Source organism: Prionailurus bengalensis, chromosome E3 (assembly GCF_016509475.1).
Source record: "Prionailurus bengalensis isolate Pbe53 chromosome E3, Fcat_Pben_1.1_paternal_pri, whole genome shotgun sequence".
In the NCBI taxonomy this organism is placed as follows: domain Eukaryota; kingdom Metazoa; phylum Chordata; class Mammalia; order Carnivora; family Felidae; genus Prionailurus; species Prionailurus bengalensis.
In genome coordinates, this window is record NC_057357.1 from 25,159,261 (window position 1) to 25,184,251 (window position 24,991).

Here is a 24,991-nt window from a genome sequence, read left to right on the forward strand (position 1 = left end):
GAATGTTTCTGTATGATGGATTAAATTTTTGTAATTTAAAAAATTTCCTCCACTTTGAAAAGAAACAGTGCCCTAAATTTGAGGTCATTTTCTACTAGGGCCGATGGGGTATTTAATGTTTCCCCCTGGGAAAGAGCTGTATGTTCTTTCAGAAATCCTGGTGAGTTAGAGGCTGGAGTCTTGGGGCAGAGATGGCCAGAGATCAGTTTGGTGAGAAGCTGCAGTTCCTGCCAATAAATAGTGCAGCAGATGACATCAGACAAACATTGTCACCAAGCTAGTCATTTCTCTTTAAAAATCTAGCTGTTGGGTAAAGAATTTTCAGTCCTTGTCAGTACTGGAAGAAAATTTCATTGAAAGAGGGGATGTAGGGAAGATAGGTTTGGCCTTTAGAAGAACGAAGATGGAGATTTTATAGTCTTGGAGAGAAAATGGGAGAAATAAAAGCTATTATAAACATTGTTTATATGAAAGTTTTGGTAGTAAATTGGTAATTATGTTACTGTGTAATAGGACATGCACCTTTGCAAAGGAGGCTAGTCATATAAAATTCAGTTAGGTAAGATTCCTGGCACATAGAAGACACTCAGGAGGCTAGCTAGCAATTAGATCAACTTCCATTTTGGAAGAGGCTGGGTGGGAAGGTTGCTTTCTTCACTCAACAGAGTTAAAGACAAAAACTGCACAGTCAAAATCACCTTGAGTTACTTAGAAAAGGACGAGGACAGAGATAGGCAAGTCACGTCTCACTTGGCCCAGCAGAGCCAGTTTTTCCACCAATGCGAGAACAGATCACTGTTTCAATGGTTGACCCCCAGATGAAGTACTTGACTTGATTTCACAGGCCCTATGTTGCATGACAAAATGTGTAAACACTAGAACCACCTCTGAACAGGGAGATGCTTCCACAATGAGACCAGATAGAAGGAGAGTTACTGATGGAACAGCAGATGTCTCCCAGTTGAAGCCAAGCTGGGGTTTATGTGGCAACCATGTTAAATATGCATTTGCTATTACTACAGTGATATATTTGTTCTCCACATCATTGCCAAACTCTGCAATACTTACCCTCAGCATTAAAGTGTATGCTTCTGCTCACAGGAGCAGGCTTTGAGATTGAAATGTAATGCTTACTTTGAATTAGAGGAACTGTGTGACAAGAGAATCCTAAATCTAGGTATGGGCTGGAAGTTACCATATGCTACTTTTGAGGGTCTCGGAGCCATTTTGGAAAAGAATACAGAGAGACCAAAATCGATAAAAATTTGTTTTTATTGGTGATGCTCGTCGTCTTTGGAAGTCAGAAGGAATGTTAACAAGGTGTGTGTGACTTGCCATGGGATTCCACACATGCAGGAGTATAAATCCTTTGTGTTTTGATTTCTCTTTGTGCCATTGCTGTTTAGACATAGTTTGAAAACCAGCTTGGCCCTTGTACTTCCTAATTATGTTAAGATAAAATATTCATAATGAATGCAGTATGAGTTTCAAGTAAGCCTTTCAAATCCTAAGTGGATCCTAAGTAATCACAGGCTTTAAGATAAAGTAAACATACGCATTTACCTAAGACAAGTACTTTTACGTATGTATATGTCAGGGGCAGGGTGTCATGTAAAATTTCCATGAAAAACCACGATAAATCCAATGATGCACTTTTTAAGGGTAGTTTATCTGGAAACTGGGATGGTCAAAAGACAGCAAAACATATACAAAGAAGCCCACTTTTAAGCAAACCTTTTTTTTTAAGCAAAAATTAGGGAGAAAGAAGCCAAAAAATATTCTGAAGGCAGTGTAGTTTTATGGTAGCTACGAAGACTTTCAGCAGCTGGCTGGTTTCTTCCTATCAGCTGACATGACTGGCAAATGACATTTCCATGAAAATCTTTGTCATCCTTATCTTCCTTCTACAGGCCTTGGCCTTGTTTCCAAAGATGCTTCAGTGAGGGTATATAAGGTCCATGACCTCTAGGGTTATGTCATCCACTTTAGGCAACAAGACCCTGATGAAGTGTCAGGAGGAGTGAGCACAGATCTTGGGGTGAATACCAATATTTTAGAGGTTTTTAAGAAGATATTTAAATTTTTACCCCTAATTGAAGAGAAGGGTTTCATCATCTGGTTTACATTCAAGATCTAGTCGGCTCATCATTCTGAGAAATAAATTTTCTTCTGGGTTAGGAAATCTCATCATGAGACTTGAGATATACTGGTTTGGAAAGTTTCCTCAGTTTTTCCTGGCTTCGAAGTCCCCGGCCTCGTAGTGGGGTAAGGCCCATTGGAGGCAGATGAATCTGAATAGGAAGAATAATATTAAGAATTATAATCACCAGAGCAGCTTATTCATTGAGGATTTACTAAGTACCGTGCTCCCTGCTAAGCACTAAATCTACGCTGACTCATTAATCCTTAAAATCCTTACACACATTAATCCTTACAATAATCTCATAAGGAATTAGATAATATTTATAGATGAGACAATGGAGGCTCAGAAGTTAAATAACTTGCTCAATCTTATATACACATTAAGTGGTAGAGCCAAGATTTGCATTCCAGATCACATTCCAGAGCTTGTGCTCTTCTTTGTCATACTGCCTGCATGGAAGGAACAATGACCACAAATCACATGGTGAGATGAGAATCCAAAGAAGGCGAGAAAAAAAGTTTGGGTAGACAAAGCTATTCTGCGCAGAGTGGAAAACTGGGAGTAATCTAAATGCCTACTAAAGAGCTGCTGGGTAAATTATGGTATATTCTTGTAACAGGATCCAGTGGCAACCATTTAAAAAGATGGGAGGCAGAGATGGCCAGGACAGATGACATAAACTAAGTAAGCAGAAAACAGTATGTCCAGGATCCCATGTACTTTAAGAAAACGTAGGTACACGAATATAGAAAAAAATATAAGATATTACCAAACTATTAGGTTGAGCCAATACCGGGTAAAATTGCTGTTTTTGTATTATAGGTTAAGAGTAGAATATTGGCAGTTTCATATAGTGCAACCTAACAGTTACAGTGGTTACTTCCACAGGGTGAGAATTTTGGACCATTTTCACTTTCTACCTCATGCACTCTTTTAATGCTATTAACAACAAACCTTACTTTTATTATAAGGAAAATAAAAATACTTCCATAAAAAAGGTGAAAGTCAAAAAGAGAAAGCTATCTAAATATGGGCTAGCTTTCCCTTCTATATGTGGGAAAGTTGTATGAGTAGGAGAAATCAGGCATTCATTGACATTTTAGCTTGTTGTGATGGGTTGGCGGCATGCAAGGATAGCTTACTTCCAACATGCCTCCCACAGAAGCTCTAGACTGCTCGACAAACACTGGCCCTCTTGGTACACGTTCTTGGAAATAACTGGGTTGGTGAGGAGAAGTACCCGCCACATGTTAACTGTCACACTTACTGGCCGTGGATAAGGAATCTGGTAATGCAGTCCAATTTCAATCCTTGCTGTGCATTCATCTATACACTGTTTAATCAGGTCTGTGTCTGTGAGCTATTAAAAGAGGAAAACAGGTGAGGTTCTTAGCATCTTTCTAATGCTCCTTATGTAGAGGTGTACATCTTCTTCAACTTTCTCAACTCACCAGCCAGTAAATTCAATGCTGATACTTTGAAAAATCAAAAGCAATTTAGTATAAAATTTACTGTGGATTAAACTTTTTAAAAAATTATGGCAATAGGTAATACCTGCACACAGTAAAACATTATTCAAATAACACAAAAGGATATAATATAAAAACAAAGTCTCCTTTTTACCCCTCTCACAGTTCCCCCTTCTCAAGGACCACAATTATTGGCAGTGTTTGTCCTCCCAGGGATATTCTATGTAGATAAAAGCATATGTGTATATATACACTTTTTTTTCCCTTACACACAATAGCTCTCTTTGCTCTGAACTTTGCTTTTTCCCCTAACAATGTGTAGCTCCTTTTATATTTACACAGAGAGCTGCCCATTTTTTTTAATGTTTATTTATTTTTGAGAGAGAGAGAGAGAGAAAGAGAGAGAGAGAGAGAGAGAGAGAGAGAGAGAGAGAGAGAGAGAGAGAAACACAGCATGGGCAGGGAAGGGGCAGACAGAGAGGGAGACACGGAATCCAAAGTAGGCTCCAGGCTCCGAGCTGTCAGCACAGTGCTTGACGCGGGGCTCGAACCCAAGAACCATGAGATCACGACCTGAGCCAAAGTCGGACGCTTAACTGACTGAGCCACCCAGGCGCCCCAGAGAGCTGCCCATTCTTTCTAAGAGCTGCACAAAATTCAAACATAAGGCCGTGTTATAATTTAATCAGTCTTTTCCTGATGGATATTTAGGTTATTTCCAGTTTTTTTTCCATTATAAACAATTCTGTTATGGATCCCACTAAAGTTGTTTTTGGCTTACACGCAAATATATCTAAAAGATAAATTCCTAGAGAACTGCTGGGTTAAAGGGTGTATGTTCATGCATGTTTAATTCTTTCAGATATTCCCTCTAGATTCAAATTACCCTCTAAGAGTGTACCAATTTATAGTCCCACCAACACCCTGATGAGAATGCTTCTCCACCTCCTCTCCATGTGGATCAAACTTGAACCCAACTGTTTCAGCAAGTGCTGTCCAGAAACCCCCCAAGTAAGATATTGGAGAATGATCCACTTCTTATTTTGAACTGTAAACTGCCTTGTTCACTGGTAAGGGGAAGAAATGGCTTTTTAAATTCCCAAATAGTCAAATTGTGGTAGTCCAGTTTCAAGTAAAGGGATGACAAATTCATTCTAAAAAACAGAACACCAGGTAGAAGGGGAGAAACCCTTACATTTCAAGGATGGAAAATGAGTCAACATGTGGCTCTGCTAAGAGTTTGCAAGTGGGCCTCAAAGCAGAGCTGGGATTGCACCAGTCCCAGATGACACCCACAGTGACGTCTGGGCCAGAAAGGCTTGGAAATTCCAAGGGCGTGCCTATTCTATGGCACCTTTTGGAGCAGAGAAGAGTTCTAGGAACTGCAGTGCACAGAACTACAGCTGGGTCCCCTGGGGCAGAGGGTCTGCTTCCTGACCTCTGCTTCTCAGAAGCTGTTGCTCTGATGTCCACATTGGGAATAGATTTCCATGTTCCCATTTGCCCATTAGGATTCAGAGCAATTCATGAGATACCTCTGAATTATTATTAAAATCTCACAGCAAGTGAAGTTCTAAGAAACGACTTAAGTCTGCGTAAGGGACTGGGGAGAAAGAAGCCCGTCATAAAGATACGTATGGTTAAGGGGGCTGAGGGCTCCTGGGACTGCAGCTGTCCATTTGAACAAATCTGGGTTAGAGCTCTCCAAATTCATTCATTGGCTGCCTTCATGATTCTGCTATATCCACATACCATTTATACTAACATTAAGCTTTCTCTTTAAATGTACTGTCTCCTAAGCATAATATTTGTGGCGTTATCTGATATGCTATTTTCTAACACATGGCAAAATACGTATCTTAAAAACCCATGTACCTTCTCCCCAGACACAACAAAATAATCTTATTTATGTCACATCACTGGCACATACACTTCCCTCTGACTCACACCGCACTGGGCCAGCCCAAGCTGAGGCAAAGGAAGGATTGATTACTGCCATAACTGAAAACCCTAAGGGCCTTGATCAGTCCTCACATGAGTGAGCCTGAAAAGGTTTACTGGGCACATCCTGCTATGATATCTCTTCAGCACCGGGCTAGACACTGTGAGGCCATGATTCTTGCCTTCAACTATCAAGGTTATTACATGGGCAGAACAACTCTGATGCATAAAGCTACAGAAAAGGCATGGAGGCATGTAATCAACAGGGCAGTGACTGCTGCAGACTGCTCTAGAGGAGTTTAGAATAGGTCACTGTCACAGGGTTGAGTGAAGGCTCATGAATTTAGTGACAACCACAAGGCAGGTCCCATGGGATATATAAGAAAGTATAAGACATTGTCTCTTTGCTCGAGGAAGTGGCAGTCTTGTTGGGGAGACCACACCAACATAAATGAAACAAACAAGAAGGAATGTGACCAACTACATAGGGACAGACATCTCCCAACTTTTTGATTATTTACTGCTTTCAGTAAAAATTTCTGAGCCCATAGCTCCTATACATGTACTCATACTGATTTATAAAATATATTAATAAGTGCATTAAATACATCAAAAACCTTATAAGTATACACCAAATACACATTTTAATTTTTTTTTATTTTTTAAAGTTTATTTTTTTAGTAATCTCTACACGTAGTGTGGGGCTCAAACTCACAACCCCGAGATCAAGAGTCACATGCTCTCCCAGCTGAGCCAGCAAGGCACCCCATGAACAGACATTTTTAAAGGATGCAATAAAAAATAAAGAGAAATAGCACTTGCAGTATTTTATTTCCATTTCTCAGAGAACTGTTTAAGGACTTCATTGGGCATATACATTGTGATGTGTGGCATGGAAAAGTTTGGAGAAGCTGGAGGAAGGCCGGAAAGGCAGAAGCTTCCTGAGCAGGTTGGTTTTATGAAGCAGACAGGATTCAGATTCTGAGATGGGGAAGATAGTGTTGTTTGGGAGGGTTTCTTTGTAGTGCTTACCCCAATTGTAATTTTTTTAATTTCTTACCATCTAACTCTGAAACATCTTTGAGGGATCCTGTCTTGGTTTTGCTCATTTTATGTCCTCAACATCTAGTCCAATGTTTGGCACATGGTGGGCACTCAAATACTTGCTGAATGAAAGAATGAGAGCAGAGAGTTGCAGAGTGGTGATGGGAGCTATGGCAGAAATAGGCAAGCTGGAGAGGGGAGGCATCCTGGTGGAAAGAGGTGTTCTGCTTTGGATCGTTACACTTGGTGTAAGGCCCTTCAGGAGGCTGGTGAGGGGCTGAGGCTGGGTTTTCAGATATGGGAGCTGAAACCATCAAGTGGTTGCACAGTCTCTGGGCCTCAGTGCAGAGGGCTGACTTTCAGAGGATCCTTACAGCTGGCAGGAGGGTGTGTGGCAGGAGGGTGTGTCCAAAAGGACACAGAGACAGGGGTCAGAGAGGAAAAGTAAAGAGTGGATTGTCAGGAAGTGTCATGAGGGGAACAGTGACAGCACTGACTTCATGAGATCAGTGAGAAGGAGGCAAGGAAAGTAAGAAGCTGAAAGCCTCTTTCCATGCTTAGTGCCAGGCAGTCTTTGTAAGGAGCTAAGAGCCAATGCTTTATAGTCTGTGGGATGGGTCACATCAAGCCTCTTACAAATGGTTTTTGGCTCCCTGATGTCTAGGTGTGCAGTTCCGTTAAACTACTTAATGGAGGCACTTTCTTACCCAATTCTGTGGTCTCAAAGGGCAAACTCACTCTGCTAGCCAAAGAGGCTTGAGTTCAGAGTGAAGTTGTGAAGGGAACCCTGTGTCTTTATCCTATTCTCTTTCTTCTGAATGGGTTTATACTTAGAGGCCTTGAATAGTTTATGAGTTGAAGAAAAAAAAAAAGTTTCACTGTGCACCTCCTGTGGGAGGGGCCGGGAACAGGCACAGTGATTGCGAACTGCTCCTCCTCCGAAAACCCTCACTGGCCTGGCTCCTGTCACCTGGCTCATGGGGTCTTACAAGGACGAGGACGCTAAGACACTGACAGGCTGGACTGAGACCTGAAACAAATGACGGGAGGAACCCAGGCTGGGCTCTGCTTCCCAGTAGTTGGGCAAGCTAGCTGGGCCGTGCCTCTGAGCCCTTCCTGCCCCACACTCTGCCACTGTGACCTGTGCTGCTCAGTCCTCTCAATTTTAGGACGAAAAAGAACAAGTATCACAAGACACTGCCCTCCTCCTTACAGTTTCCAATTGGGGCCTACTTACATTTTTGTTTTTCTGGAACAGCGTTCTGGCTTCATTTAATATGTACTGTTTTTCTTTAATGGTGTCTTCCATCTGCCCTGATGCCGCCTGCCATTTCCTCACAAGCCTGAAAATTCTGCGGTAGAGGCCAAGAACTTCTTGTCGTGTTGCTGTTGTCATCCTCAGACCCACCAAAATAGAAGAGGGGAAATTTGCATGAAAATTCAATTTGACAGTAGGCAGCTAGGCAGATGTACATTTTTTTTAATCAAGCTTTTTAATTAGTCTGGAAATAATTGCTCTTTCTCAACAGATCTGTTTGGTAGCATTGCCAGAATGTGCTATAGGAACACCAGATCTCTCTCAGCCATGCTGGTATATCACCCTATGGTTCAGAGTTCATGTTTGCTACGATGGCAATTTTTACAAACATGGCAAACCAAAATTCAAATTTACTATACTTTAAAGCAGTAAATTCTTTACCAGAATATCTTGGGAATGATGCTTTTAGTGTGTATTTTTATAAGATTGCAGTACTTACCAGAGTGCCTGGAAAAGGCACATTTTGAAAAACTAATTTTTTTTAAGTTTATTTATTCTCAGAGTGCGCATGCGCGAGCATGAGCAGAAAAGGGGAAAAGATAGAGGGAGAGAGAATCCCAAGCACGTTCTGTCCTGTCAGCATGGAGCCTGACGTGGGGCTAAAACCCATAAACTGTGAGATCATGACCTGAGCCGAAATCAAGAGTCAGATGCTCAACCAACTGAGCCACCCAGGTGCCCCAAATAACTAAAATTTCTAGTTAAGTAACTTGAGTTTAATGCAGGGATCTCAAATTCAAGCATATCCAGGGTCTGGCAGGTAACAAAATGAGGGAACCTGGCTAGGTAGAGACAATGGCCAGGAGAGGAAATCCCCCCGCCCCCCCCCCAAAAGGTACAGTTGCTACTCAGTATCAGGCAGCTACTGCCATGGAGAAATGAGGGCCTAGGAATGCCAGATTTCCTGATAGTTTAACAGTAGGTAGCAATCCATATTTTTTAAATGTGAAATCTCAAGACACTAATTCATTCTTTTCGAAAGTGTGAGTATCATGAAAGCCAAACACATTGAGTCTGCAGGCTCAATTCTACCCAGAGGCTGGCAGGTTGCAACCTCTCTTTTAGTTCATCATAACCTTGTTGAAGATATTTCTCAAAATTGTTGGTCTGCTTCCTTGTCCATGTGAGAACCATACAGTAAGTATAACGGAAGATCTTGCTGATGATGACTAAAGAGCTTGTGGCCTCTTTGGGTTTTTACTCTGAAACATCAGTTTTAATTTCAGGAAACTTGGCTAAGTGAGTCCCAACCTAAGTATATTCCCAAAGCTAAATGCATTCATTCATTCATTCATTTAGAGAGAGAGAGAGAGAAAGAGAGAGAGAGAGAGAGTGAGTGGGAGGGGCAGAGACAGAGATACAGAATCTGAAGGAGGCTCCAGGCTCTGAGCTGTCAGCACAGAGCCCAACGTGACCCATGGACCATGAGATCATGACCTGAGCTGAAGTCAGATGTCTGACCAACTGAGGCATCCAGACACCCCTATATGCATTAAAAAAAATTAAATTCCTGTCATTTTTATTTTTATTATGAAATATTTCAGATATACAAAAGGATATAGAGAATATAATTAAACAGCCATATATTCACAATGGATCTTAAATAAATTATATATATATATATATATATATATATATATATATATATACCCCTACTGTATCCCTTCCAGTCAAATTTCCCTTCCTCTGTGCTAGAAGGAACCACTGTCCTGAACTTGTTATTAATCTTCTCACACATATCTTTACACTTAACATTCTATAGTATTGCTTAGCAAGTTTACAAACCTTATACAGCTGACCCTTGAACAATATGGGGCATAGGAGCACTGACCTCCACGTAGTCAAAAATCTACAATAACTTTTGACTCCCCAAAACTTTACTAATAGCCTACTGTTGACATGAAGCCTTACTGAGAACATAAGCAGTCAATGAACACATATGTATGTATATGTATCATATACTATATTCTTACAATGAAATATGCTAGAGAAAGGAAAATGTTAAGAAAATCATGAGGAAAAGAAAATACATTTATAGTACTGTTCTGTATTTGCAAAAGAAATCTGTGTCTAAGTGGACCTGCATAATTCAAACCCATGTTGTTTAAGGGTCAACTCTCTATGTAAAAGGTATTATGTCCTTCTGCAACTTGCTTTTTTTGCTCATGTTTGTATGATTCACCGATGTTGTTACATGTAACCCTAGCTCATATATTCTCAATACTGCAATTCAGTCCCAGTATATTGTCTCTTCTCCTGCTAATGTTCTAATGATGGGACATTAGGTGTTTTCCTTTTTCTTTCTCTTTTTACTTATGCAAAAACTTCAGACTATGTCTTTACTATATATATGTCTTTACTACTATATCTAAAAGAAATTCAGGGAAGACAGAAAAAAGAAGTCTCAAAACTAGAGGATTCTGATTAGTCACATTTTAGAGAATGAATATATTGTACGGTCTTTAACAAAAGGGTAGGCTGGGAAGACAAGAACACATCTGGTGAGTAGCAGGGCCAGGCACTGGAACACCTCACGAGTACTGGGCTTTCCTCAAACAGGCTCATCAGGATGGGGAAGTAGGCTGCTCACTGCCCTTTGAGAAGAGGACCCATTTCCAACTCAAGGTGGAGGTGTAACATACAGAGACTGTATGCTTTAGGGTGGTCCTGAGCTCCTGAGGACTTGGGCAGGTAAATGCAGATGGGAGCTGGGAAGAGTGAGTTCATCTAGAAGTTCTAAGTACCTGCAAGGTATTTACCTTAGAATTTCTTTTGAATAGGATTGCCTCCCTGTCCCCTGACCCTGGTGACCTTTCTTAAGCAATGAGTAATGAACCAAGGCTTAATCACTTGCTGAAAAGGTTGAAAGCACTGCTTCACCCAATTCAAAGTTAAGATGAAAGTTATAATCAACACCAATTCTGATGTCCATGGATACCTCACAGAAAAAAATGCTTAGAAGAAATTCATAAAAACCAGGAGAGAACATCATTCTTTGTGGCTAATCTTAATAAAAACCCATGACATGATGACTTTTCCTGGTAAGGAAACAGGTTTCTGAGTTTCTGGTTCTCCCTAAAACTCCATGGTTTCATATGAAAATACGTGAGTCAGTTCCTGTGAGGGGCATAGAGTCTGTAACTACGATTAATGATTGCTTCACTTCCTTAACAGATGAAACGTCTCTGACTGCATGACACTTGAGGAAAGTGACGGAGGTATGGCATATTAAAGCAGTAGCAACCTTCTCCAAAGCCTTTGTTTTTTTTCTACTACTCGTAAGAGCCACAACTTCAAACTGTAACTGGTCATATGCCATAATCGGATACACAAGCCCTGCAATTAGGGTACTCAAGGTCATAGGCAGTACCAACAATCAGTACTTAATAGGTCTATTTTCAAAACACTTTAATTAACGTATACAGTGTTTTGAAAACTAATCCTGAAAGGGAGATTGATATCTCCCTCTCCACCATCAGGTGACCCAGAAAACCCAAGTCTGAAAGATTTCCGGAGAAGGGTCTAAGGCTGTATTCCCCATTGTGCACTATTAGCAAGTCTAGCTTAACAACACTTCCCAATCTTCAGAGAATAGGCAAGAAAAGAAAAATGCCTCCTTTGTTGTTTTCTTACTGGATTTCTTTCGGTTCTTTGAGGGAATCACATTTTTCTTACTGTAGGTAGGGGTATACACGCATGCTGTTCCCTCTTTCTAGAAGGCTTTTTCCTGACCCTCTCTCTTTTACCTGACCAACCCCTACTCATCCTTCAATTCCCAGTGAAAACCTGGACACCTCAGAGAATCCTTCTCCCTCCTGTCACCACATGCACTGGGTCAGGTCTGTTGAACCTTCCCATGGATTCTTGAATTTCTTCTTTGTGGTACTTACCACTCAAGTAATTATGGTTTGTTAGTGCCTGTCTTCTCCCAATTGATCCTTACGTTTATGGGGACAGTTATGACATCCATCTTATTTACTGCTCAATTCTTGGCACCTACCCAGGTCTGTAATTGGTGTTCCACAAATGCTGAATAAATAAAAATATCTCATGATACAGAAAGCTTGGGATTCTAGAAACAAAACTGACCGTATAAAAAAATTTTTTTCCAAGCTCTTTCCCCTTTGATTTATATTTTTGTCTTTGTTCCTAGGAAGCAACCTGTTTAGAAAAAGTGCTTTTTCCCTAAGAGTGTTCCTTCCTATGGATTCAATGACTTGAAACCAACATTTATTCCTCCGGAACTATCAATGATTTCTCACTACTGATGCAAGGCTGAGATGGCTCTTTTCTTTACTAGTATTATGGGTCGATCCAATGTACTGAGGTCTGCTGGGATTTTCCCACAGGCAACATGAGAAATATCAAATTATTGAGGTCCACATTTTTAAAAAGGATTTTATTTTTAAGTAATCTCTACACTCAACATGGGGATCGAACTCACAACCTTGAGATCAAAAGGTGCAGGCTCCACTGACTGAGCCAGCCAGGTGCTCCTAGAGGACCACAACTGAACCAGTCTCACTCAACTGGCCATGAAATCTCTTACAGAATTTTTAAAGTTTTATAACTTTGATTATGAGATTGACATTTGGTCAAACTGTTTCACTTTACTTCCTTAACCCCAAAGCCCCAGAATGAGGAAAGGTAAGAGATATGAAGTGTTCCTGGGAGGAAATGTGACTAGAAACCGGCCTTTTCTTCTTCTTCTTTTAATGTTTATTTTGAAAGAGAGAGAGAGAGAGAGAGAGAGAGAGAGAGAGAGGGCGTGCGCACATGAGCAGGGGAGGGGCAGAGAGGGAGAGGGACTCCCAGACTCCGTGCTGTCAGCAGAGATCCTGACACCAGGCTCTATCTTACCAACCTGATCTCACTATCATGACTTCAGCCGAAATCAAGAGCTGGACGTTTAACCAACTGAGCCACCCAGGTGCCTCGAAATTGGCCGTTTCTTAAAATCGTACCCCATATATACATAGTACCAAGAAAAAATTCACAACTAAGCATCTTCCAAGTGAAGCCTGGGCCACTAAGAAAAGGCTGATAAATGTTGCTGCTAGTGTGGTTTGGTCTCTGGTCACAGTTGGGAGAAGTTTTCCCGACAGCAGGTGTCCCAAAGATTGGTTGGGGAGGTTATTTTTTGGATGTACAAGTATTTTATAATGTACTGTAATAGCCTATCAAACTCATAATTTAATAGCATGATTTTGATTTCACAGCATAATATAGAGCTTCTTTGAGATGAATGTATTATAAAAGTTTTTTTTTAATGTTTATTTTGAGGGAGTGAGCATGCACAAGCAGGGGAGGGGCAACGAGAGATGGGCAGAGAGAAGCAGGGAGAGGGAGAGACAGAGACAGAGAGAGAGAATCTCAAGCAGATTTGGTGCTTCACCACAGAGCTTGATGTGGGGCTCCAGCTCATGAACCGTGAGATCATGACCTGAGCTGAAATCACGAGTCAGACACTTAACCAATTGAGCCACCCAGGTGCCCCTGTATTAGAAAAGTTTTTAAAGCTGGCCTAAAATATGGGTAATAATAGTAAAAATTGTGATGCAGAGTATGAAACACACAAGTTTTAAAGCTACAGCTCTAAGGCACCCTGCAGGGTCATGCCTTGGTGTTTATTCTATCATCCACTTAAAATGCTTGCTTTCTGCTAGTTATCACACCCCACCTACTAGATACCTATTTGCTCCCAAGTTTTTCTGCAGCCCCCTTTTCTCTGCTTCTCTCCTAAGCCAGCTATTGATATTTTGCTATTTCATTGTGTCTTTTTCTTCACAGTCTCTGAATTCCTGCAGGGCTCAGACTGTTTTGCACATTAGAGTAATTATAATAATACTACACTTTGCTCTGTACTAACTGTGCTAGAGGCTTTGCTAGGTGCTTTATGTATGTTAACTCCCCAAATCACAATTCTATAAGGTAGGTAACTACCATTACCCCTTTACAAAGCAGAAACCTGATGCAAAGAGAGGTTAAGTAACTTGCCCAAAGTCACATCAGCTATATTAAGAGGTAAGGCTGGAGGCACCTCTCTGGCTCAGTCACCAGAGACTCATCTCAGGGCTGTGAGTCAAGCCTCAAGTTGGTTGTAGACCTCACTTCAAAACAAAACAAAACAAAACAAAACAAAACAAAACAAAACAAAACAAAACAAAACAAAACAAAAAAACGGGGAATCTGGGTGGCTCAGTCGATTGGCATCCGACTTCAGCTCAGGTCATGATCTCATGGATTGTGAGTTCAAGCCCTGTGTGAGGCTCTATGCTGAAAGCTCAGAGCCTGGAGCCTGCCTCAGATTCTGTGTCTCCCCTCTCTCTCTGCACCTCACACACTCTCACTCTGTCTCTCAAAAATAAATAAACATTAAAAAAAAAAAAAAAAAAAAGAGGTGAGGCCAGGATTCAAACCCAGACCCAGACAGTCTAGAGTCCAGCCCAAATGTTTAATCACTAAATAGGATGCTCAATCTCAGTAAATGTGGTTGAATGTCTGTTAACTGCTTTAAAGAGCTTGGCTAGTTTGTGACAAAGGGAACTCAATTTTATTCCCTTCCCACAACAGCAAAAAACCATTGTTTTGCACCTTGATATGAATAACCTTTTAATAAGGTTTTCCATATGCCATCTGCCCTTGCTTTTTTTTTTTTTACATTTATTTATTTTGAGAGAGAGAGACTGTGAGCAGGGGAAGGGCAGAGAAAAGGAGGAGAGAGAATCCTAAGCAGTCAGTGCGAAGCCCAACTCGGTTCGAATTCATGACCTGAGCAGAAATCAAGAAATGGACACTTAACTGACTGAGCCACCCAGGCACACCGCCCCCCACTCCTGACTTTTTTAAAAAGTTTACTTACTTATTTTGAGAGAGTAAGAGTGTACATGAGTGACTGGGGGAAGGGCAATTGTCCTTCCTTAATAATTGTGTTGCACATCAGCACATTAAAAGATGCTGTGCACCTGGCAGGACTGGGCTGCTCTTCCATTTGCTATGGCAACTCTGTTCCATCACTCCAAAAGGAGTGGACATCATAGAAGACTCACCAGGGCTCATTACAGTGCTACCACTCTGCAGGCCTTACTGGTCCCTCCCAAGCATCTATCCTTTCAGTACCCACTGGGACCACACACAGGAGATTCTAGGGATACACAACCTTGATAAACAAGCAGCCTTAGTCCCTGCCTTCCTGAAGCTTACATTCTAGTGGCCAAGTAGATGACATACAAGAAAAACAATTTCTGATGGTGGTATGTGCTCTCTAGGAATGAAACAGTAATAGGATTCAAATGAACAGAGGCAGGGTTATTTTATTTTGGGTAGTTAGTGCCATTTGAGTCCTGAATGACATGAAGGAGCCTGAGCCTATTCAAGGGAAGAGTTAAGGGAAGGGTGGTTCAGGAAGAGGGTGGCAACCAACAAAGGCTAAGAGGTGGTAAACAAGTCAATGTTAATGCAGCAAGAACCTGTGGGGAAGGTGGGGCCACAGGTGAGCAGAAATCTAGGACAGGTTGGGAGCGGAGGCCCTGGAAAGGAGTTCAGCTTGTAATCTAAGAACAAAACAAAAGGAAGACATTGGCTGATTTTAAGCAAGCTGGAGTACCATGGTCTAATTTGCATTTATTCTATCCTTTAAAAAAATTTTAACGTTTTATTTTTTGAGACAGAGAGTGAGCAGAGGAGGGGCGGAGAGAGAGGGAGACACAGAATCCAAAGCAGGCTCCAGGCTCTGAGCGGTCAGCACAGACCCCCATGCAGGGCTCAAACCCGTGAACACAAGATTATGACCTGAGCTGAAGTTAGATGCTCAACTGACTGAGCCACCCAGATGCCCTTAATTTACATCTTTTAAAATGTGCTGGATTTGGGGGCACCTGGGTGGCTCAGTCAGTTGAGCATCCAACTCTTGATTTCATCTCAGGTAATGATCTCAAGGTTTGAGATTGAGCCCAATGTCAGGCTCCACAGCCTGATCCACAGTGTGGAGCCTGCTTGGTATTTGTTCTCCTTTTTCTCTCCGCTCCTCCCATGCTTGTACTTGTGCTTGCTCTCTCTCTCAAAACAAACACACACTAAAAAAAAATGTGCTGGATTTCAAATTGTATCTTGCACATGGTGAAAAAAGTTTTGCCTAATGCCACCTAATTGACAGGAGATTTGGGATTAAGAGCCAATAAACCTAGATGATTATTTCCCTGACCAAGAGTTTTCCCATTTTTATTTTGGAGTCAGTAATGGGGCAGTAATTAATCTCCTAAAACCAAACGAAACACACCACCTACTCACTCTTCTACTCCGTGATGAGTGGAAATAGTGAAAGGTCTGGTAGGTTCCAAGAACCCACTCTATACAGCACGTGTAGACACACGGCATGTTTAGGTTTGGCTTTTCGGGATGTCTGCGTGAAGATATGCTAGTATTAGGGGATTTATCCACTTCACCCTTTCCCCCACCTTTGGAAAGACCATCACAGCATGAACACTGAGGAGTTTAAGAGCAGAGATGAAAATTCCTTCTCCAGATGAAATTTATAGAAGTATGACTCTGGTCTCAGGAATGTCAAAATTCCCAGTGTTGGACTCTCATGAGGCTTTGCCTTCTACTTAAGAAAAAGTGTTGCAGTATAAACAAGGGACAGAAAAGGCAATGGGAATTAACTGACTTTCCAGCCCCAGGCAGAAGGAAAGACTTGCCATTCTTTCAGTATCTGCTCCTAGGTGGAATTTTTCTTTTTCTCATCATAACTAATGAATGTAATAGAGTTAAATTTCTCTCCCAAGTACTTTATGATTGGGTGGGTGGTGGAGATTATGAAACTCACCCAAATGAAATCACTGTCTCATGTGTTCATTGTGCACCCATGCTGGCCAGTCCCTGTCCTGCTGCCCAATCTCCTTAGATCTGGCACCCCTTCTTTTTGCCAAATGAAGGTCCAAATTCACACAACTGAAATATTCTTTCTTTGCCTAGCTGTTGATTCTCATTCTTGGATTTCCATTACTTTTCATAGGGTGCCATCTTCATGCTGAAACAGGTTCAGTGACTCTGCTATGTGTACTCCAGGCACCTCCAGCACACTTGTATCATAAGTTCATTCTATTCTAGTGTAATTTTCTGGTTGGCTTACCTTTCTTCTTCCACTGTGCGTGTTTTGGGGAGGGAGAAAGAAGGTTGGGACTATGCCTCATTCATCACACTCTTAAGACTGGGCACAACGTTGGAGCTTGAAATATATTTGTTAGAAGAATAATACATTTACACACGAAGAATAGTCACCAGTAATGTCCATTCTCATTCTGAAACACACACAGTGGTATGTGGGCCAGGTTTCCCAAGTGAAGACCCTAGAACATTTAAAAATACTAATTAACCCTCACAATGATGTTTTCAAGAGTGGTGCTGTGGGTGTCAGGTTTGGGGAGGAGGCCTTATCAGTTCCATCCTTACAGTTATAATAATGTAACCCATACTCTGAAGTTCTTTAAAAGCCAGTAAGTGTTGGTCCACTGGAATGAAATGATTTACTATGTTTTCATGAAGCTTAGAACCAAACATATAGAAAAAATATGGCTCGGACACATTTTCTCTTGAGAAAAAAAAAATCCTTCTTGGGAATAAGATCTATTGCAACCAAATGATCGGGGATCAAAACCAACCTCCAAAATTGTTATTTGGAACAAGCAAACAGATTTTCTTGCCCAGGAAAGCAGAGGACAGAATGATTGTCTTGGTTTTAGGCATTCAAAGTTTTTCCACATATGTAAGGAACAGAAGATAAAATGCAACTATTGAACAAATGGGTTCTGGAATGGTCAAAAGTGGGTTTCAATCCCGACTTCACTACATTGGTCAAGTCTTCCTGAGCCTCAGTTTCTGAAAAAGTGAAATGGGGTAACAATAGAACCCTCTTCAAAGAGTTGGGGTAAGGATTACTCAAGAGATAATCCATGTAAATCACTTAGCATTGGGAGTTAACAAAGGCAAATGTTACCTAAATAGGAGGAAATAAAGGAGGAACAATGACGCCTCTTTTATCTATGCTAAGCTTTGTCTGCAGAAGTGGGAAAAGAAGCATGTTGCCTGTTGGCAAATTTATTGCTTTGTGATACTGATGGATTTTCCTAAAGCTGTTTCCCTCTGATCATTAATAATCCCTGTACAGTAAAGGGCTATTGTTCTTCAGTATGAGCAAATAACCCAGTCAGATGCACTGCTTATCTTCAGACCACAGCACATACTTCTTACTGGAAATATAATGCAGGTGCCAACACTGAAGGCATGACCAGACTTCCTATTTTTCTTCCTTTATCTCTTACTCCTTGCTTATCCTTTGGCTTGTTTTTCTCCTACATCTCTTATATTTCCTACTTTCTGGTGTACACCCATATCCTATACAGTATCATCCTTACCCAAATCGAATAACCTTCAAGTTAAGCTGTGCCCCACACATCACTGCCCTCTATCCTCCACTCCTCTCAATTAACAGACAGGCAGACACACACACCCCACAGACTTGTTTCCTGTCCTGGATTCAGTTTTTGGTTACTAGAATCCAAAAAGGGAAGTGTAATGCCACACACTGTTCTGCAAATCTCAGGATATGCTTGTGTGGTGTACTTAATCATACCACAGCTATTCTCTGAAACAGCATCTTTTTACACAGAAAGTGACAATATGGTGTGTCAGAGATAGGAGGCAGGGAGTGGAAGGTAGATCGTGTTTTCATTTTACTTAAAGGAATAGAATTAGGTTAGGCCCTGTAATATGGGAAATCTCCAGAACACAGGGAAAAACCAAAAATACTGATGTCTGAAAGGCTTCTAAATTATCCAAAACAAAATCATATGAGGCAAGTATGCTCATTCTAAATATACCAGCATAGGAGCATACACAAGATTATACTTGTAAGGGGGAACTCCAATTAGGCTTTTGTAACCAAGAGAGATACAGCTCTTTTTCCCCTCAGACAGAAATTCTGAATGGAAACCAAGTTTCTGCCCTTCAATTCAAAAGAAATGGAAGTATTTGTTTCCTTATCAGCATATTTTAAGAGACAAAAGTAAGGGTCAGTCAGAGGGGGTAAGAACCAGTTAGCAGAAGTAGGATGAGGTGTTAGATGTGTGTGGGTGGGTGTGTGTGTGCTGGAAATAGATGAAAACTAGGTCAACGCTAAAAATCAACCCCAGTCATTCATTCATAACTACCCAGAATTTCACCCCTTCATAGGAACTAGGAAAGTCAGAGCAAGAAACACTTAAGTTTAAATTAGCATTTAAATCCTTTGTGATAATTTCCTAGGGAAATGGATTAGGAAACTGACAAAAGGGCTTTGGTTATAACATTAGATACAGCTGGAGTTTTCTAGCACCTGACCCTTGATCCAACCATCTGACGAATAACCTCACATTGAGTAGTGGTCCCTGCCTTCACAACAGTTTCCAAATACCCTCCACCTATCAAGTAACTACCAAATGAGCAACTTTTCTCATCTGCAGAGGCAACAGAGCTCCTTACTAGACAAAATCCCTTGACAGCAGGAGCAATGACTGTCCATCCTTATGTGTGTGGAACTATTGCACCCAGAATACCTTCAAGCTCCTGCAGTTCAGTGCTGACCCACAGAATGTATTTCCTTTTTACTTTATTTATTTGTTTATTTATTTAGAGCATGAACAGGGAAGGGTGGCAGAGGGAGTTAGAATCTTAAGCAGGCTCTGTGCTCAGCGCTGAGCCTGACCCAGGGCTCAATACCACGACCCTGATATCATGACCTGAGCCAAAATCAAGAGTTGGATGCTCATCCAACTGAGCTATCCGGGCACCCCCACAGAATGTATTTCAATGATGGAAATATTCTATAACTGTGATGTCCAGCAGGGTAGCTAGCCACTGGCCACATGAAATATGGTTACTGCATCTGAGAAACTGGCATTTAAAAGTGTATTTAAGTACCTACATGTAAAAAATAAATAGCAACATGTAGCCAGTGGCTACTGGGGAACAGCACAGTTCAAGACCAAGAACTGCAAATCAAATGCCCACAAGGGTCAGGCAGACAGCTGAAAAGAGAGGAGGCCTTTGGCACTGAGCCACATACAAAGGCGGGGGGGGGGGGGGGGGTGCGGTGGCGGGGAGAAGCTTTATTGGCTCCAGGTGTGTTGCCAGATTCTTTTTTCAATGAAGCTGAAAATCTGGATTTTGATGTCTAATTTTTAAATGTTGGCAAGTCAATTTTAAATTTTTTTTTTCAACGTTTATTTATTTTTGGGACAGAGAGAGACAGAGCATGAACGGGGGAGGGGCAGAGAGAGAGGGAGACACAGAATCGGAAACAGGCTCCAGGCTCTGAGCCATCAGCCCAGAGCCCGACGACGCGGGGCTCGAACTCACGGACCGCGAGATCGTGACCTGGCTGAAGTCGGCCGCTTAACCGACTGCGCCACCCAGGCGCCCCGGCAAGTCAATTTTAAAAAGAATTTAAATTTAAATCATTTTGGGGGCTGAATGATATGTTTGTAGGCAATAGATGTATTTCCATTTGCAATCTCTAATTTAGGCCAACCCCTTCAGCTCAAAGAAAAAGACCTTCTCCAATGAATGCCACTGCTGATCAGTAGCAGATCCAAGATTGAAACCCAGGCCTTCTGATACTTCTGATATTCTTTCTAGATTTTATGAGATTAACCATATCTAGATTGTGGCTGGCAGTGGCAGCATCAGCAGGACAAAAGCTCCTTTGTCAGAGCTGCTGAAGTCCGTGACTGATACCTTATGAATACAGTATTCCTACCTAGCTATAACCACATATTGGGCCCTTTGGGCAAAGCTCTATACTAGAAGCAAGACACAAAGAAGAAATAGCCCACAGGGGAGTCAGACATAACAATTAACAAGCAAAGTCAGGCTTGCTGTAATGGACACAAATCACCTGCACACAAGTCCAAAAGCAATGACAGCTGGGGGAGGAAGGGAAGGAAGAGATTTGAGCCAGGGCTTAGAGGATGAATAGAAGCTGGCTGGTGGGTGAATGAGTCTCACGGATTATGAGAGTGAGTCTCACTATTGCAGGATATTAAGGGATCCTGCTTTTATCTCTGAGGCCTTATCTGTGTCAAGTCTCCTTTGCTGGCTTCTGTTCTTCTCCGGGGAATCTCTGAATGTCTCTAAAAACTCCTGTGTATTTTCTCTGGGACTTTTCCCCTGACTTGTATATCTAACTTCTCCGACATCTTCACCTGGATGGTTAGTAGACTTATCGAACCTAGTATATTCAAGAGAACTTAGGATATTCCGTTCCAGTTTCCCCTTAGTAGTCCTCCTTGGTTCCTCTTCCTCCCATACACTTCACACCCAATCAGGCATTAAGTCTTGCAAACTCTACTTCCAAAATGCATTCTGAATTTAATGATCGGCATTTCCACTGACAATACTTCTTGGCCTACTGTAACAGGGTCCTAACAGTTCTGACAAATTCTACCCTTCTCTGTCTAGCAACCAAGTGATTTTTTTTAAAAATGTAAATCAGGTCAGGTCACTCCCCTTCTCAAAACCCTCAGGTAACACAACAGCCAAACCCTTACCTTGGGCTAAAATGCTGTGCTTGTTCAGGCCCTGTCATTTCTCCATCACAGACCACTTTGGCCCTTGTTTTTTCTGCTCCAGCAACCTGGCTTTCTCGCCGTTTCCTTCCTCAGAACCCTGTCGGTTGGCTCTTTTCTCCACCTAGACAGTCCATTCCCTAGCTTCTTTCTTTTCTCGAATCTCTGTGAAACCCGGCCTTCTCTGAAGAGCTCTACCCCATTTTAGAGTGGCCCTCCCCCTATCTTCTACCACTTCATCCGGTACTATTGTCTTACTTGCGGATATCTTCCTTCCTGATTTACATTTTAACTTTAACTCTACATTTTAACTTTCTTCCGGACTCGAAGTCACCGAGCAAGGCCTCCGTTCTCGCTCTCATTTGTAAATAGAGGCAATAAGAAGCTAGTTCTCAGTATCCTAGAAAGTCTCCGTAGCTTGTACGGGCCCTCGTTTGGGTCAACCTTCCCCAGCTTGACGCCTCTCGCCCCAGAATAGCCCCTGTTAATCTCCTATTTATATTCGGGGATCCAAGCGATTCAGCAAAGTTTGAGATGGGCCCCAAATCGGCATCTCAGAGTCCCCAAACCAGGCCTTCCCTTCCTGGCCTTCGGGCCACTTCCCAAGGCAAGTTCTCGAGGCCAGGGGCGATGACACCGAGCCGCCCTCGCGAGGCAGGGGTCACACAAGCACGTCTCCTAGCAACGTCGCACCCCCGCCCCCACCCCATCCCTGCCCCTGGGGAGCCAACCCCTTCCCCCAGTCTCCCGCGCCAGGAGTCAGCGTCTCCATCCCCTACACTCACTCTGCGTCAGTCCTGCCTTCCCCCACCCACAGAAGCGCCGCAGCCTACCGTGGGCTAGGAGGAGGCGGCGCCAGGAGTCTAGCTGAGCCGCGGGCGACGGAGGTCGGGCAGGTCCGGTAGGCCAGGCCGGACCAAACCACCGGGAGGACCTCTGTGGGAGCATTAGTTCCAGGTCGGGAGTAGCCACGAGTGTCCCTTACACTTCATACTGTAGCCCATATTCCGCCGTATACAAACAATATAGCCAACTTCATCCTCTCCCTAGTTTCTCTTTACCCTTTCCGCTATCGTTCCCCCCACTCTAGTCAAAAAAATGGTCCAGTCCAGCACCTCCTAGCCCTCCCTCCTCGTCGCTAGGTCTTTGCCCTTACTTGGCTATAGCTTCGTGCGTCTTTGCGTACGTCGTGACGCAATCTTCCACCCGTTCCTCCCCGCCCCTCTTCAATTCTCCCTCCTGGAGTCGGCGGCCTGCGGGGTTACCGGAAGTGATGATGCAGGAGGCGATGGAGGGGGCGGGGTTTGGGGGCGGCTGCCGCCGGTGGGCCGCAGATGAAGAGGAGGCGGCGGCAGTGGTGGAAGAAGAGGCGGCGGCGGCGCGGGTAGGGAGCCTGGAAACGCGAGCGGGGATGGTAGGTGGTTTGGACCCGCCAGGCCGCCGTCGTTTCCAGAAAGGGTTTGACTGGAGGAACCTCTGGAGCAGCTGTGAGTTTGGGGGGGAGGGGGCTTTTGAGGAAAAGGGGGGAGCATTGAGAGATGAAGGGGCGGGGGTTGGGTACCTTCGAGAAAAGGGGGTGGAAGGGGAGGAGTGGAAATCAGCGCCTTGTCTGGACTGGTCCCTTTGGAGGAAGAGGCTGTGAGGGGAGCCTGTGGCGTGTCAGCCGCAGGGCTCAAGAAAACTTACCTACGGTCCCTGCCTCCCCACCGCCAGCACCCCTCAACCCAGGCCTGGGGATCTGGGGGCTGGAGCTGCCCTGGAGAGGGTGCAGACTCTGGTTCTATGCCCCGGGTAAGCGCCGTAAGGTAGGAGTCCAAGCGGGAGGTGGTGGGTGAATCTCCAGCTCCCTCCTCCCTCATTTCACTCCCCACCCCCATCCTTCTCTTTAATCATTAACAGCCCTGGAATTAAGGGGCTCAGACCTGAAGGCCTTTCTATGCACCTTTGCTACAAACGATAACCATCTGTGCCCGAGGTAATGGGGCTGGAAGCTTTGCCCGTGTCCTGTATAGGAAGTGGTACGGGGTGACAAATGTATTGTTTTTTTTCCATTCCCTTTCACCCCTTTTCTTCTCCCATATACACCCCTCGTTTCCACTTCAGTTCTCTGTGGCTAGGTGGTAATCATGGTGGTTTTTCTTTTTTCTTTTTTTTTCCCCCCCCCTTTATGTCACTTGGTACCTTGATTACCTCTTTCGAATTTGGTGTTCAGCCTCTATCCCAGATCTTACTGCAAGCTTTGTAATACTTCAGTTACAGGCTGTGTCACATTGGGAGTACCTCTCAATGCCTGGTAGCTCCAAATTAAGATGAGCATTTTCTCCTATGAATACTGGAATTCCTAAGGCCTTGCAAGGATTCCTAAATGGCATCATAGCCCAGGAATCAAAGTCTCTTGTTCTAAATACTTTATGTGTGAGGAATTTACATGTTGTCAACTCTTCCCAAAATGATTTGATGTTAGGCTAATTCTGGATTTCTGTGTTTCTCTCCACCCACACTTCATGATGCACTTCAGAGAACAGAAAACCCCATATTACTTTTTTGTTTCTGCGGTTGGACAATAGGTTTTTAATCTTTTTCTACATTTGTTGGTCACACAGGTCTTCAGTGGCACATATGATTTGTGCTGATTTCCATCTTATTTAGCTGATTCTTTGTGTATAGGTGGTCTTAAATGAGAAAATGTGGTGTGTTGTTTTAAAGAAGAATACAAACCAATAACGGATGTGCAAAAATTATTTGAACAAGGCAGGTAATGACTGGAAAGACCTCTTTATGGATGTTCTCTTGGTTTAAAAAAAAAAAAAATCACCAAGTAGTGCTCTTTTAGCTTGTCTTAGAAGTTTTAGAGTGAAATGTAAGAATTCCTATTTTGGTGTTGATATTTTCTTTGGAAATCTGTTGAATGTTGAACTGTGTTTTCTGAAGAACTTTAATAGATAGTGCCTAAATATTAGGGATCCTTTGATTAGAAAGTGTCCATAAATCCTGGCCCTCTATAACTGAGTTTATGTGCATATTGCTAGGAGAATTATCATAACGGGTCCCATCCGACTCATTAGGGCTTTCAAGCCTGATAAAACAGAATATTTAATGCCTTGATTGTACAAGTAACAGCTTGTTTATGTGTTTCACAGAACTGTAACAAAAAGAATGACTACTGTTCTCACAATTGATTTGGAACCATTGTATAAAAAGTCCAAAATTCATTCATTCAGCAAGCATTATTGACGAGCAAGTAAGTGCTAGCCAGTATTTTGGGTTCTGGGTGGGCAAAGGTGAACACAAGCATAAGGTCTGAGCTTTCATGGAGCTTACATTAGAGAGTGTGGGGACAGAGAATAAATAAGCAAATAAATCAGATTTTAATAAATGCTGAAGGAAGTAGAGTGATGTGATAGAAAGTGATTGGGATGCAGTCAAGGAAGACCTTTCTTGAGGAGGTAACACTCAAGCTGAGCTTTAAATAAAA

The 24,991-nt window shown here is 42.6% G+C and overlaps 2 protein-coding genes across 14 annotated transcripts in view; one reads left to right on the plus strand and one right to left on the minus strand.

The window, feature by feature from the left end:
* Positions 1-1,254: 1,254 nt before the first annotated feature.
* On the minus strand, positions 1,255-23,318 carry LYRM1 (LYR motif containing 1). Of its 10 annotated transcripts, XM_043560374.1 has the most exons (5): positions 21,499-22,218; positions 11,806-11,944; positions 7,835-7,994; positions 3,411-3,503; positions 1,255-2,291 (listed from the first exon to the last, which is right to left on the minus strand). In XM_043560374.1, the coding sequence occupies exons 3-5, from the start codon at positions 7,991-7,993 to the stop codon at positions 2,175-2,177; spliced, it is 369 nt and encodes a 122-aa protein (XP_043416309.1). In that variant the 5' UTR covers position 7,994; positions 11,806-11,944; positions 21,499-22,218; the 3' UTR covers positions 1,255-2,174. The 10 variants fall into 10 exon arrangements, with proteins under 10 accessions (XP_043416309.1, XP_043416311.1, XP_043416304.1 ...); XM_043560376.1 differs by lacking the exons at positions 11,806-11,944; positions 21,499-22,218 and adding an exon at positions 23,203-23,318; XM_043560369.1 differs by lacking the exon at positions 11,806-11,944 and having other exon boundaries at positions 21,499-22,603.
* DCUN1D3 (defective in cullin neddylation 1 domain containing 3) overlaps positions 22,362-24,991 on the plus strand; it is a 39,472-nt gene continuing 36,842 nt past the window's right edge. For 2 of the 4 annotated variants that reach the window (XM_043560359.1, XM_043560361.1), the window contains exons 1-2: positions 22,736-23,003; positions 24,657-24,757. The gene's annotated coding sequence lies outside the window, so the exon portion shown is untranslated. Of the gene's footprint in view, positions 22,474-22,735; positions 23,004-24,656; positions 24,758-24,991 lie in introns of those variants that run through there. The other 2 variants (XM_043560362.1, XM_043560360.1) reach the window with 2 other exon arrangements.

What these genes read in the sequence shown, in the direction of transcription:
- LYRM1 (XM_043560367.1), bottom strand. Translation starts at nt 22,464, where the DNA reads ATGCTCCCACAGAGGTCCTCCCGGTGGTTTGGTCCGGCCTGGCCTACC. An exon ending in GAAGGCAGGACTGACGCAGA is followed by an intron (nt 7,984 to 22,301) that starts GTGAGTGTAGGG and finishes GGATGACAACAG; the next exon opens with CAACACGACAAGAAGTTCTT. An exon ending in TGTTCCAGAAAAACAAAAAT is followed by an intron (nt 3,504 to 7,834) that starts GTAAGTAGGCCC and finishes CTCTTTTAATAG; the next exon opens with CTCACAGACACAGACCTGAT.